The 14,309-nt window shown below is 39.9% G+C and overlaps 2 protein-coding genes across 3 annotated transcripts in view; one reads left to right on the forward strand and one right to left on the reverse strand.

Moving 5' to 3' along the window:
• Positions 1 to 14,309, forward strand: part of pde6c (phosphodiesterase 6C, cGMP-specific, cone, alpha prime) — a 32,715-nt gene that overhangs the window by 6,125 nt on the left and 12,281 nt on the right. The window contains exons 5-10 of one of the 2 annotated variants that reach the window (XM_032502442.1): positions 158 to 211; positions 655 to 799; positions 2,054 to 2,199; positions 2,506 to 2,699; positions 3,048 to 3,171; positions 3,295 to 3,366. In XM_032502442.1, coding sequence (XP_032358333.1) covers positions 158 to 211; positions 655 to 799; positions 2,054 to 2,199; positions 2,506 to 2,699; positions 3,048 to 3,171; positions 3,295 to 3,366 — 735 coding nt within the window. Of the gene's footprint in view, positions 1 to 157; positions 212 to 654; positions 800 to 2,053; positions 2,200 to 2,505; positions 2,700 to 3,047; positions 3,172 to 3,294; positions 3,367 to 13,615; positions 14,280 to 14,309 lie in introns of those variants that run through there. The other variant, XM_032502441.1, reaches the window with a different exon arrangement.
• rbp4 (retinol binding protein 4, plasma) lies at positions 7,066 to 10,258 on the reverse strand. Its single transcript, XM_032502550.1, has 6 exons — positions 10,030 to 10,258; positions 9,801 to 9,921; positions 9,459 to 9,595; positions 9,208 to 9,314; positions 7,504 to 7,716; positions 7,066 to 7,340 (listed from the first exon to the last, which is right to left on the reverse strand). The coding sequence occupies exons 2-6, from the start codon at positions 9,900 to 9,902 to the stop codon at positions 7,321 to 7,323; spliced, it is 579 nt and encodes a 192-aa protein (XP_032358441.1). The 5' UTR covers positions 9,903 to 9,921; positions 10,030 to 10,258; the 3' UTR covers positions 7,066 to 7,320.

A 14,309-nucleotide genomic window follows, 5' to 3' on the forward strand; every position in this document is an offset into this window, starting at 1 on the left:
ATTGGATAATTTTTCGATGCATGACACAGAGTTTGGATTATTACGACTTGCTACTTAAAGCAGATCCAACCCATTTCCTTTAGAAACCAGTGTAACTAAAAATATAAGTTCATTTAGTCGAGTTGGGTTTATTCCAAAAATGTTTTTCTTTCTACAGAATGGACCGTTACCTTCAGCCGATTTGGCATTGGTGCAAGATCAACTGAGAGACGTGAGTTCATTCAATTATTTACTGTGGGTTCCTGTTTGTAATTTAAGTATGTACTTTCTCACTATTGAAAAATGCTTTTGTACCATAGCTTTGTACCCAAATCAATAGCTCGCTCTTTTTCCTTACATTTGAAGTATTTCATTTAATGACACTCTGTTCAGAGCCAGGGAAATGAAATGTTTTTCTGAAGTTCATCATTCAATGACTAGCACTCAGTTTTATGTCAATAACAATAGGTGCTATCAACCAAGGAGAAACTGGGTATAACGTTTCAGGATAGAAGAAAACATTCTGATTATTTAATGCCACGTAGTAGTTTTAATGATTTTAAAAAAAACCTTGTCACAAAATAAATACAGGAGTGACCTTGAATTGAACAAGTCCAATGTTCAAATACGCGGAATATAGTTTGTAAGTGTCTGGCTTGTGCTTCTCACCACCAGGCTCTTGAGAAGAACCAGCAGTGGCTGATGTACGACCAGCAGAGAGAGGCCTACGTCCAGTCCATCCTTGCCCGCTCGCTGGAGCTGGAGCAGCAGCTGGCCCCGGCAAAACGGCAACAAACTAAACAAGAGGCCACTTCACTTGGTGAGTAATGTTAGGAAGAAGGGAATAGTAGGGTTGCACAATTTATCGTTTTTTTTTTTATCGTCATCAAATTGCGACAGACACACCCAACTGCACTTTAAAATATAACTGTCCTTAATTTTTAGTGGTGCCATTTTATGTTCAATTCAAGGATAATTTGTTCAGTAAAATAATTTTGGAAATGATTTCATTGGATTTGCAATTAGTTGTATTTTAGCAGAGTACTGAAAGCAGCAGAACGGAGTAGACTGTTATATCTACTAATTTATCGGAAGCAATATCCTTAGCTCATATTTTCATATCATGCAGCCCTATTGAATTGGCTACTTCTCACATTCTCAACCTATTCCCTGCAAATGATCATGAAATGTAAAATTAAAATAATTATATTGAACTTAACAAATGCTTAATTTTGTGCTCTGATGGAATATGAAAAGGGGGAAATAAGGGGAATTATGCAGTTTGATTCAAATAATAGTTTTTTTTAGCCCGTCGCCTTCTTAAAGGAAAATTCCATTCAATTTCAATACGTAGCTCTGTTTGTAAATTTGGAGTGCTATCAGTAGAGAGAAAAATGAAAACAAGTGCAGTTAATCCTTCCAAGTGAACACAGGGAATTTGACTGCTGTAGATGTGACAGGCGTGTTTTGACTAGTGTGGACTTCACCAGAATACAGGAAATAAACAGAGGTATGTGCACTGGCTTTACTTATTAATAAAACGTTTATGCCTTTCTGTCACATCTACAGCAGTCATATTTGCTGAGTTCACTTGAAAGGAATCACTGCACATGGGAAGGCAACTGTAATGACATTTCAAGCATGTTTAGAGGCTAAAAACATGTTTAAAACTTGCCCTGTTTAAGCCTGTTGGGTGCATAATCTAGCAGGAGGATAACATGGTGTAGACAGCACCGATTGTTTTCATTTTACTCTCATTTTGCTCTCTTTCATTTTACTGACAGCCCTCCAAATTTACAGCCAACAGAGCTACATATTAAAATTGACTGGGATTCTCCTTTTAAGGTGACTTTGAGGAGATGGGAGAAGATAGATGGGGAAATAATTCTGGAATTAGAATCATTAGTAACCACAGCAGCTGTCTGGACTGTTTGGCTTTGACCATTAAATAGCAAAACTTTCTATAAATCCTCCACACAGACGATGCTAAGGACTGAAAAGTTGACGTTTTTATTGCAATGAATATTTCAGTATAGCATCTTAATTTGATGAACTTTGCCACTTCTTTTGCTAGCTCCTGCCAGCTCTGCAGGTCCAGAAAAAGACGTTGAGCTGAAGAGCCACTATGAGCAGTTGCTTATGGGGTTACAGAAAGACCTGGAGAGGCAAAAAGATCAAGTTACCCAAAGCCAACAGGAGCTCGATGTGCAGAGGGAACAGGTAAATGTTATAGGATTTCATTTAATTACTATTTATGTATTTTTTAGGATTCTGGGTTCTGTGTAATTAATTTACATATTCTCCTTTTTGTGGCTAGTGTTGCTTGCACCTTGCAATCTCTCTGTGAAAGGGTTAGCACTGAATCTACATGCACCTGCACTAACTCCATTACATTTTACATTACATCGATTTAGGCATCTTTTATAATTCATTTCTCAAATTGTTTTGGAGAAAAGAAATACTCAAAGTGGTCAAAAGTAGACAATGTTGTGAAAATTTGCGTGGGGCGGTTCTTTGGCTATGCAGACCTTGAAAGTTCAGGCCGAGCTGCAGTCTCAGAAGGAGCGGGTCTCCAGGCTCCAGGAGGAGATGTCGGCTCTGCAGAGCAGGTATGAGGACAAGTGCAGGGATCTGTCGACCTTTCTGAGGCAGTACGAAGAGAAGAGCAAAGAGTTGGAGGAGGCCAAGATGCAGCTGCAGGCAGAGCGACTCGGCAACAGGTAAAGTCTGCTCTTCTTCATCTGCCCGGTGCAAAGAAACCACATAGGCCTATGGTTTTAGATAAGGCCGAACTGGAGATTAATTAGGACACTTACCTTCAAAATACCCCGTACTATCAATTTTACTTTCTTAAATTCTCATTGCTGCACAACATAATGCCAAGAAATAGTCAAATGTTTTACTGACCTTACTATGCTAGGTTGACAAACACAGAGCTCAATAACTTGTATTGATGTTTTAACAATAACGGCAATACATAGGTGTCAAACCAGTATTTTCTAAGTACCATAGAAGTAAACCGGATTTATCCCAATATTTATGTGGATTGCAAAATACATTGCATCCAGACATGCCGCGTGTGAAGAGAGAAAGGCGTTGTCTGAGCGGTCAGACAGGATGAGAATGGAATTGGAGAATATGGACATCAGATTGGAGGAGGAGAGGAAGAGATCCGCTGAACTTCTACTGCAGGTAACACATCACCTTCGCTGTCAATAGATATCTGAGATTATTCAAATGAAATCTGATTCCAGATTCATTTGAATGCGACGGGATTTAAATGTGATGTATTTTACTGATAATGTGGCCTCACAGGTGAATATGCTGCAGAAGTCTCTTCTGAGCCAAAATGAAGAACAGAGGAGACTTGCCGCGCTGGAGCAACAGGTAACACTGTAAATGTACTTGCAGTCACAGTTCACACAAGCAGAAATCTGTGTTAAATGGTAGAAAACAAACGCTGAGGTCAGCAATTAGCAACTACACAATTTTAATGTTTGCCGTGGGGGTATAGGTGGAAAATCCATCAACTCAGAACTATTATGTAGTATGAAGCACAATGAATTCTAACTATTGTGAGTGACTAGCTCTATTTATTTTTAGACATCCATACTGATCCCACTTGTGTAATTCAAGTACACTGAGTTCTTGGCTCACTCCTCCTCAATTATTTCTACCCCTCCTAAGATCCAACTCTCTGCCAAGGACTTTGAGAATGAAAAGATTGATCGTCAGAGCATGCAGCACCAATTACATAAAGTTCTGAAGGAGCTTCGCAAAGCCCGGGATCAGATTGCTAGACTGGAGTCTGCTGTAAGTGTAACTGGACATCATAACCACATTCATTCATTATGTCTTTCAAAAATACAACTTCAGTCAGTTAGGAAGGTTTATGTCAAAAATGTAAAAGTATTAGAATTGCAATTACAAGTATTATTCTGCCCTTATGAGACTTGAATATACTTTTAATGTATGACGTTGGGCCAAAGCATCTGCTAAATTAATCTTAATTGTTGGTGTTTCAGAAACAGCCAAACAGCCGTTTCTCAGAGCCCAGCTCTTACAACAGCTTTGAGCGTCTTACTATCAACGACCCGCCTGGTCCGACATCTCCCTCTAAAGTCACCAACCTCCTGGACGAGAGTTTCCTGGAGTGCCCAAAGTGTCGGGCGCCCTACCCCACCAGCCGCCACAGGGAGCTCCTGTCACACATTGACTACTGCCTTGCCTGAGCTGGAGGAGAGTCTAGATCAGTGGTTCCCAGCCTGGGCATCAGGACCCCTCCTCACCCAGGGGCAAGATAGCAAAGCTGCCACACATACAACAATAGCAATTATTTTTCCTTTACCGCTTCAGGCCTTCAGGTGTCACTATTTGGTTCACCTGGTCATATAGATGTGGAATCTGTGGCAATGGCTATCAAGTAGACATTGCCTCCATTTAAATGTTTTGTAAGCCAGAAAGGTTGAGAACCACTGGACTAGCTCACGAGATCCATGAAACTTAACCCCTGCATCGTATCATAAACACTCTGTCATACACTGATTCCACAAACACAGCACTTCTGTGAGCAAGAAAGGTGAGTAAAATATGTTTTCAAACTATTCTGGAAGGCTGCTTTCACAACTCATTCTGTTTTAATTTCCAAAACGTATTAAACTGCATGAGTGGGCCTGAGAACTCATGTAAGATGATTGCAATTTTATTTTATTTTATTATTTTTTTTTGATATACTGCCTCTGCTGTCATGTCGATGGGTACAAATTTCTGATCCATTCAATACTGGGACATAGAATAGTTTGTTCCAAGCATGATAGTGTGCAGTTTCTATAAACAAGGTTTGTTGTAACACTGCAATAAGCTTTTTATCTTCACTCCAGAACAGATAATCAAATATTACGTGATATTTTTCCTCCGAGTAAGTAGAAATCCAAACCGCTGGAATAGTTATTAGTGGAATACATATCATACTTTAAAAAATATATACATGAAGGGACATTTTTTTTAAATGCTGCATATTTTATCATCTTAAAACTATTTAAAAGTCTGTTTCATGCTGAATGAGTATGACAATTTAAAAAAAAAAAAGAAGAAGAAAAAAAAGTCCAGTTCTTTAGCCCTTGCCCAAAGGTTTATTTCCTGCTTCATTCTTTTTGCGTACGTTTCAGTTTTATTTACGATGTTCTTAGTGAATTTTATTTTTGGTGTGTTTGATGAAGTTATTTATTTTTGGGTTGTTGTTTTTCATAAGTGAGATTACTGCCTTTTACATGAGAGCTTTTATTTTCCATAAATATAAAAAGATAATGGTGTGTTACTGTACAATGTTCTGCGTTTTCTTTTCTTGTATCATCATGGGATGTACCGTTTTTATTGCATGAAAGTTTACAACCTGCCTAATACAGTATGTTCTATTTATTAGCCAGCTGTAAGCAAAGTGTTCCTTCACTCCTAGTTCAAGTAACTCATATCTTTGGTGTTTGTGTGTAACATTTTCATTGTTCTGAAGAAAAGGAAATTACCCCTAAGCAGCAATGGTTATTTGCCATTTTGACAGTATTTAGTTGTAGGACAAAATAATAGAGAACTATTTGTCTTTGTTTAAGATGTTTGTGGTCTTGTCAACATTCATAGTCATAATTTTGGAACAAAGCGGTCTGCCTATAAATCCCCTAGTTCCACTATAAAGTGTGGCCGAGTTTCTCTGTCTAGTGTGTTGCAGACCGTTGGACAAACCTTTCTGATCCATGCGACTTTAACCATGACCAACATCTTTTTCCAACCTTAACCTTAATGTTTGATTTGCCAATAGCTAACTAGACCATAAACGCACATGCCATTGTCCATGTGTTCTCTCCTGTTCGAGTGGAGCTCACTTCCACCTTCACTTTTAAAGTTGGCAGCTCTGTGAGGCTGGAATGAGATTGCATGAGTTAATTCTCTTAATACTTAACTATTTAAGGAAGGGGATTAGTAAAGGTCTTCTCTGCGGGGGATAGGGGGTTAAGTTGCCCTCTTGTTCCTGCTATCTTGGAAATGGGACTAGATGGACTTAAGACCGACAGACAGACACTGCTACACTGTCATCTTTTAGATCGGTTTTGATTTCACATAACATTGTTTTAGGCCAACTTTTGACCGTTTTGCGGGTGTTTTTTTTTAGTCATTTCTGTTTTATTCTAATCATGTACTCCAAAGTTGTTTTGCCATGCACTGTACTGTACAAAAGTGTGCAATAAAATGTAAATCTCCTTCCAACACGACAGTTCTTTGTGTACGTTTTGTCACAGAGTGTATTTCAGGGCTAATAGTCTTTTGAACTTTTGCTCAATTACTAAACAAACTAAAACAAGCTTAGAGTGTCATGGCTTTGTCTTGTTCACTTAACTGTACTCTGATATTAAAAGAATTAGGCATTAGAGTATTCCATTTACCATCAGGCTGATTAAACACATTCTTGTGCTCCACTCCATAATTAATTTTCAGCGTAATCTGCAAAGTAACAACGTATTCATGTAGAAAACATTTAGTCAATTTTTGTAATCCGCTGTGATTAGATTATGTGTTGCTAAAAGATGAGCTGTGAAGGAAACCATGCCATGCTATTGGCTCTGAGGCTGATAAGCACAGTTGTGCTTTGAGCTAAATGCTCATGTCAGCATGCCAACATGCTGTTGTTTAGCAGGTATGATGTTCACTTTAGTCATTGAATGCTAACATTTTCTAATTCGGCGTAAACGCACAATGCAGCTGAGGTTGATGGGAATGCCATTAGTTTTGGAGTTATATTAAGCATGCATTTGTCACTACATGAAAAGTTAAGTAATCAAGTGATTACAATTCCTTCCTAAGGCAGACATGAATGTAGTTGTACCAATTTTCTATTCAATGGTTGTTGAGGCCTTTCACCCTAAACCACAATGTCACCCTCCTGGTTGCACTAGAGAAAAGCTCAGGGCATCGCCAGAGTCGGACACAATTTGGGATTTACTCCCACCTATAACACAAAAAGCTTTTAATTTTATTTAGACATAATAATGTAAATATGTGATGTATATAATATATATAAACATTCAAGTTGTGTTGTGTTAGATGCAGTCATTTTTTCTTTCTATTTGCAGTATTAGCCATGTGAATGTCATAGTTTATAGGTCACCATTTTTTAGTTTATTTTTTAAGAACAACACACTACATTCCCTTTTTTAGGATAGACAGAAGAAAGGGAGACAATAGCAGAGGAGAGAGAACTTTGGTGGGATTCAGGTTAAGACATGCGGAGGGGAGGGACACACTGTCCCAAAGGTTGGTGCTTCAAAAAGACATTTTCTGAGTGTCAGCAAATCAGCTGCTGTCACAGAAACCTGCAGTGGAAAGAAGACAAACAAAAAAAACACTTTGTCAGTAGATGTCTTAAAAAATATATGATGAAAGCCTAAATGTTAACAGCTGTTATACTATTGGTGATATTAAGGCTGTTTTACTGTGCATTTTATTATACACAGAGGAGGACTTAGTTGAACTCACCAGTGTGTGCAACGCGTCTGTATTTGCCCAGCAGGCAGAGGTCCACCTTCTTCTGGTGGACGTTGCGCTGGTCCTCTGGTCTCAGACCGGTCGGATGACGAGAGAATATCATTGAGTAGCTGTCCAGACATGTGCCGTCAGAGTCTACTAGTCTGCAGGAGTAGTGGACGGCGTAGTTATCATAGTCGGTGTCAATCACCCAATGGTCGTCATCTGAGAGCAGAGGACGGAGAGTGTGAGGAGGAGAGAGAGTTTGGATTTTTTACCAAACCATCCTTTATTTGTGAACCGTTTCCCAAACTTGTGTGGTAAGTGTGAGGCCAAAAGCGTTTACTACCGACTATGTCTCAGAGGTGCTTTGATGTTTTGTACATGGCAGTGTCTTTGTTCACAATAAATGCTACTGTTTAAGTTACAGTTGAGATAAATTTCTCTTTCAATTAAATGCATAAACATTTTTTTACTTTTTAAGTACATAAGCAGGTTCCTGGTTAGCTCACCTGGTAGAGCGGGCACCCATACATAGACGCATCAGGTTCGAGTGCAACCTATGCCCCTTTGCTGCAAGTCATTCCCATTTTTTCTCTCTCCCTCCACTTTCAAGTCTAAGCTGTCCTATTTAAATAAAGGCCTAAAATATAATCTTAAAAAAAAAAGAACATAAGCGCTTTTTAGCTTACTCATTCATCAACCCATCGTCACTTACTGCTGTTTGAAACTCTAGACTTTAGGTATAGAGATAATGTGATTTTATCTCTTTCACATTAATTGTTTTCTGTGAACATGACCACTTTGTAAGCTATATATTTATATATGCAGGCCCGTAGCCAGCCTAGTGGAAGGGAGGGTTCTGTTGTTTTTTCAAAAAGTGGACCTTTTTGCAGTTTTTCCCTTGTTTTGTATTTAATTATGAGGTTCAAAACCTTCATTTTGATGTCCTTGGCCACACAGATTTTGCTATGAGTGCATAAAGTTAGTTGCGTGGATTGTTACATGTCACGTGCCAGTTAACCAATTCACAGAAGTGGTGCTTTTAACAAGATTAGGGCTTTGGTTTGGTTTAGCTCATTTTGTATTTGGGGTAGGGGATTTGAATTATTGGCAGTCGGGGGGGGGGGGGTTAAACCACCTGAACCCCCCTGTCTATGGGCCTGTTGTACAAAAAAGTGCTGGGAGATAAGAGTCCCTTGACAGCTTAACCAAGTCAAGGGCAGATGCAAACATACAGGTCATCATTACGGGTCATACTGTACTTGATACAAAAAAATTGAAGTTCACTTAAAAACACAACACTTTGGGTCTGGACTGGTATCATGGGGATATTTTAAAGATTGCGTGCCATGTCTAAAATTGTGGCTCAGCGTATAAGTATATAAAATTACAGATAATTAATAAATAACTATACTAAGCCTTCATGTGATGTCAAAGTTACACTTAATGATATTTCCTGGTAAGCATTTGGTTTGATTCATTCTCCAGGGTCACAATATAACAAATGCTGCAGCTGATGATTAATCTAAACAGTTCTCTAAAGGTCAACAATCCATTTTGCAATGTAATGTCAGTCACTTCCAACTGAATATGCCAAAAGCTAACAACACGCTGTCGCGCAATACGTTAGTTGTCTTTAATTAGTTTCTAGTTAACTAATTTATTTCAAGTTATGTCCCATTAGTGTTCAGGATTAAATGCCTCACAACTTACTTCCAGTCTGCAGGTAGGCTGCAGCTCCCCAGTACTTCATCCTGAACTTGGCAGGATCAGGGGTTTCCTCAAAGGTGGCCAACATGTCGGCACACATTTCCCAATTGCTAGTGGTCAAAAAGAGATGGATATATAGGCAAAATGGAGTAGATAAAGCATACTGATTTAAGGATCGAACATGTAGAATGTCGCACAATTTCACAGTTCAAGTGGGGGAAAGGTGAGCCTTCACAGTGAAGAACCGAACTCACTTGAGGATGATAACTCTGCCTTTAGCAGTGGCAGTCATTTTGCCATCTTCTGTGATAGTAAACTGGGCCACGATGTTGTCAAGTAGGAACAAACCCTCTGGGTCTTTCTTTGCTACGGCATACCAAAGACCTGTATACTATGAGAAAAATCCGAGTGTGAGTCCACTTTACTCCTCAGTGTTAATCATTAAAGTAAATATATTTCTAAATGGTCTAATTAGTATCACACAGTCTAAACAGAAATAATATTCCAATCTATCTCAAAACCAAATAACCTCTGAAGATAATACGACAAAGCAGATATAAATACGATGATAGAGATAAATAAATCTTCCAACTCACCCTTGTCTTGTCAAAGTTCTGCATGACCTGGATGTTGGCCACCTGGCAGTCCTGTGCCCAGGACAAAGCCAGCAGACAGAGGGCCACAACGTACCGCAGCATTCTACCACCACCAAAAACACTGAATAAAGGAACCAAGATAGCTTCAAAAACAGATATTTTGGAAAAGCACCAATCATTTACTTTAAAATACAAAAACTATAAAAAAAAGTCCATTGTCAATGCATACCTGTTTACCGAATGAAATGAAGTGGAGAGTTCACAGAAATCCTTTGTTTTTAGTCTTAGTTGTGGCCTTATATAGAGTTGGTAAGTATTGCACAATGACTTCTGGAGATCCGAACCTCCCCTTTTCTCCCCACAGCTAGGGGGTTGTCCATTGGACAAACATTTACATAATTGCAGGCCCCAGTCCTACTGATTTGTGTGTTTTGCTCTCTTGGCCCACCACCCCTCTGTACCCCACGCCCAAAACTATCAGAGCTGCTGATGCTTTTTTGGTCTTATAAAAGCAACCACTAGCCAAAGCCAAGAGGACCATCTGGAACAAGCTTTACAATGCTTGTGTGGATACAAACACACTTTTATTTCACTTGTTTATTTCACTGTTTTTTGCGTGCATGAAGTGAAACCCCCTTTTTGTGTGAAAAAATGGGATTGCACTCAATGCATGTTCCAGACCTTTCTCCCTTCTTATTTACCAAAAACACTTTTCAGTAGGCGTGAATGCTTCCCGGCAGCATCCACCATATGATTGCATCATCTGTTGACTTGATTATGCTGTCAAGGGGCTCTTTGATATTGGCCAGCACTGTGTTTGTATAAACGGTCAACATAGTGCTCATGTCCACTTTAAACAGTAAATAATCAATGGGAAAGAGAGATAATCACATATTCTCTAAGCACAAAGTCTGAAGTTTCAAACACCAGTGACGATCAGTGACGATGGTATAATATGCAAGTTAGATAAAAAGTCTTGTGCACTAGTACACATTTGTGTACTTCTGCACATGTCTCCAAAAGAGAGAACCCGGTCATCAAAAGCAAATGGCTGCCATAATGTTATTTCATGTGTACGAGAACCACTTTATTTTCAAAAACTAAAAACATGCTGTTTTCCCAAGAAGACCTGGGTTTAACAACAGTTACTGTAAATAACCAGTTTTCTGACTTGTTTCATTCTGCTGTTCCACGTTTGCGCAGTTGAATCATCATTTACAGTACATACAAGTTAAGAGAAATATGGTAACTACTCTCTAACACAGGTTTGTATTTCATGTCCTGTGGCAGCCTTTTATAAATCGATGCTTTTATTATGCACTGAGCTCATGTGGCAAGTCCTCTAAGGGCTTCGTTGAATAAAAAGAGCACAGCCACACATCTGCACGTTGCATAACCAAAGCCCCAGCCAGTGGAAAACAGCACAATCACTCATCTTCAGCAGAAATAATAGCAGCTGGAATTTGGCCAGAGGCGACGTTTCATAATCCTGAAGATTGGCCAAGAAACTCTACATGTTACACTGCCAGGATTGTGCATGCTTTTCCCATTATGGGCTGTATAGTGGTACAGTATTTGCTTTAAGCAGGAGTCAGTTTTTCATGTTGATGGGGTGTGAAACTTAAGTAACTCCATTTCCCAAATTTCCCCCTCCAAATGTGGGATTGGGCCAAATACCTTATTGCCAAATACACAGCATTTGGGCTTGTACTATAAATAAGGTTTAAGTTTGGGAATGTTAAATCTATTGTACAAATTAAGGCACACAATATTACATACTTCCTCTCACAAATGACTATTTCATTTCATAAGCTCATTTTAACACACTAGTGTTTTAGTGATATGGCCTTATGTGGTCTGGTATGACCAGTAGCTTATGCACATGGTAGCTAATGTTAGCTAATGCTACCAAATTTTAAAGTTAAAGTTCAAAGTTTTATTGGCATATGCACACTAAGGAAACATGTTTCCCTGTACAATGAAATTATAATTTGCTGTCCACAGAATGTAAAAATTTACAATATAACAAATGTACAAAATAAAACAATTTTAAAAGGTAGAATGCAAAAAAACTGTTTTTCAGCATAGATATGGTCCCATTCCACTCGCTCTGTCCGGTCGACCATTGGTGTCTTCAAAGGCAGAATGAGTAGGATTTATCTGTGCGCTTTGTAAACACAACATTCAAAGTCTGCCCATCCTCTCCATAGGGTTAAAGCCAACCCCAGATTCACTCCCGTCTTGGAACGAGCTTTGTCCCCTTGGCATTTTGCCTCACTATATTTGCATCTGTTTCGACCCAGTTTCTGCAATTTTAGCTTCTACTTGGATGTGTGCCCACAATATGGAACCTGGTTGCTACATATTTCATAAAGGTTGACACCCAGAAACCTCCTGAACACAATAAAATGAGAAAATACAGGCAGAGGGCAGGGTCTCTGCAGATCCAGACACCGCCACACACTTCTGTGGGTCGTAATTGATGACTGAGCAACTGGCTTAATATTTATAATAATAATTATAAACTTTATTTGTATAGCACCTTTAAAAACAATAGTTTTGACAGAAAAAAACATAAGCACATACAAATCAAGACACATACACATATACACATCATTTTAATAGTGAAAACAGAAGAAGCAACTTGACTTTGGAACAACCTGCCCGAGGAGATAATGCTGGCTGAATCAGTAACTTCTCCTGACGAAGAAGGCTCAATTACTGCTGTTTTTGGGCCTTGACATTGGAACAGTTAGAAGGGCCCTGCCCAAGAGGGGGGGGGGGGGGGGGGGGGGGGGGGGGGCAGAATATATCACATTTCTGTAATATAACTGAAATGTAAAGAAATCCTGCAACTTGACTGCTGTTACATAGTCTCAATTTAGTACCAAGAAACCCAAAATGTAAGAAATTCAAAATTAAATACTTCTTTAAAAAGTCAATTCTCATTTCATTAAGTTAGAAAACAAAATACAGGAATTAGAATCAGACAATTACATCAGAAATATGTTACTATTCATCTTACTCATCATTACATTTGTCTTGTCTGCCTGTCTTTCTTCGTTGCACACTAACACCCTTTTTCCCCACTGTGAAATGGACTGCTCTTATTCACTTCCACAATGTCTCACATCCACACACACACCTTTTATAGTTCTCCCTTGATAAGCTTGCCTTAATCCCCAGGCAAAAAAAATAGTGGGGAACTCCTTGTCTTGCCAACCTGCCAGCAGCTAACCAGACAGAGCACTCAGTTAATAATAGCCAGCCATCTTTGTTTAGGGCCTTGTTCCCAGACGACCAGGTCCCAGTAATTGGCCAGTTTCCAGTTCTAGGACTGATACCTCCATGATGATGGTGACTTAATTAGAGCACACAGGCAGACTCCACACTTTTACCTTTACCGTTACAGCTCTGAACACGATCGCTGAAAACTACTCAGGCTCTTCCTCATCTGTAGCAACAGCAGTACCTGATGCAGTGTTGGCCTTCTAGGAAGTTTGCAAGGAAACCTGATGAAATGGCTTCTGCTTGAACACATTGTGTAATTATCAATCGTTGAGATTTCACTTTAGGATAGCTGTTAGTCTTTACCTCTCCATCCTTTCACATCCTCTCTCCTGGTGCAGCCCGTGCATCCAACCTGGCATTTGACCTGACAACAGTCTCACTCTCTCCTGTGTTGCCCGATATCCAGGCCTATCTAATGATCAGCGTTGGGATTTGCGGGTTAAGGACGCTTAGAGCAGGGGTTTTAATGTCATGACGTCACATGAATTAGTGGCCACTTTGATCCTTTCAGCCCCTAAACCGCACTCATGTCCTGTTCCTATGCCCAGTCTGTCGGTGGACACGGGAATGAGTTACTCCCTTGGGGACCGTGGAGGAGAATGCTACTGATCCACCCAACCCTGTAGGCCACAGCACAGCTCCCCTCTCCATTTTTACACAGCCCTGCAGGTGATGCTTTTGTGAAAAGAGGACAGGGAAACAGCACTACTCAAGTTCAAAATGGCAGACAAGGATAGCGTGGAGAAATACCTGGAGAACAACCCGCAGTTCGCCAAAGAATACTTCGATAAGAAGATGCGGGCTGAAGCGCTGTCAGCCGCCTTTTCTGCAACCGTTGATGTCAAAGACACCGCTTCCTTCAAGGATATTAACTCTGTGCAAGAATCTGCCATCATCTTCGAGCTGGTCCAGGAGTTGCAGAAACAGGGAGACATGGAGGAGTCCCTTCACAAAGTGTTGCAAAGAGTTGCCCTGATCTTACAGGCCGACCGGGTCAGTTTTTACTCATGCAGGTCGAGAAACGGAATACCTGAGCTCGCCAGTTGCCTCTTTGACGTGACTCCAACATCCAAATTCGAGGTGAACAGGGTTCATCCGCAGGCTGAAATTGTGTTCCCTCTCGATATGGGTATCGTCGGTTTCACTGCACATTCCAAAAAGCCCCAAAACGTTCCTGACGTCTCAAAGGTGAGAAGTAGCCTAATGAAGTATTCCCGC

This window comes from Etheostoma spectabile, chromosome 21 (assembly GCF_008692095.1).
Source record: "Etheostoma spectabile isolate EspeVRDwgs_2016 chromosome 21, UIUC_Espe_1.0, whole genome shotgun sequence".
Classification (NCBI taxonomy): Eukaryota; Metazoa; Chordata; class Actinopteri; order Perciformes; family Percidae; genus Etheostoma; species Etheostoma spectabile.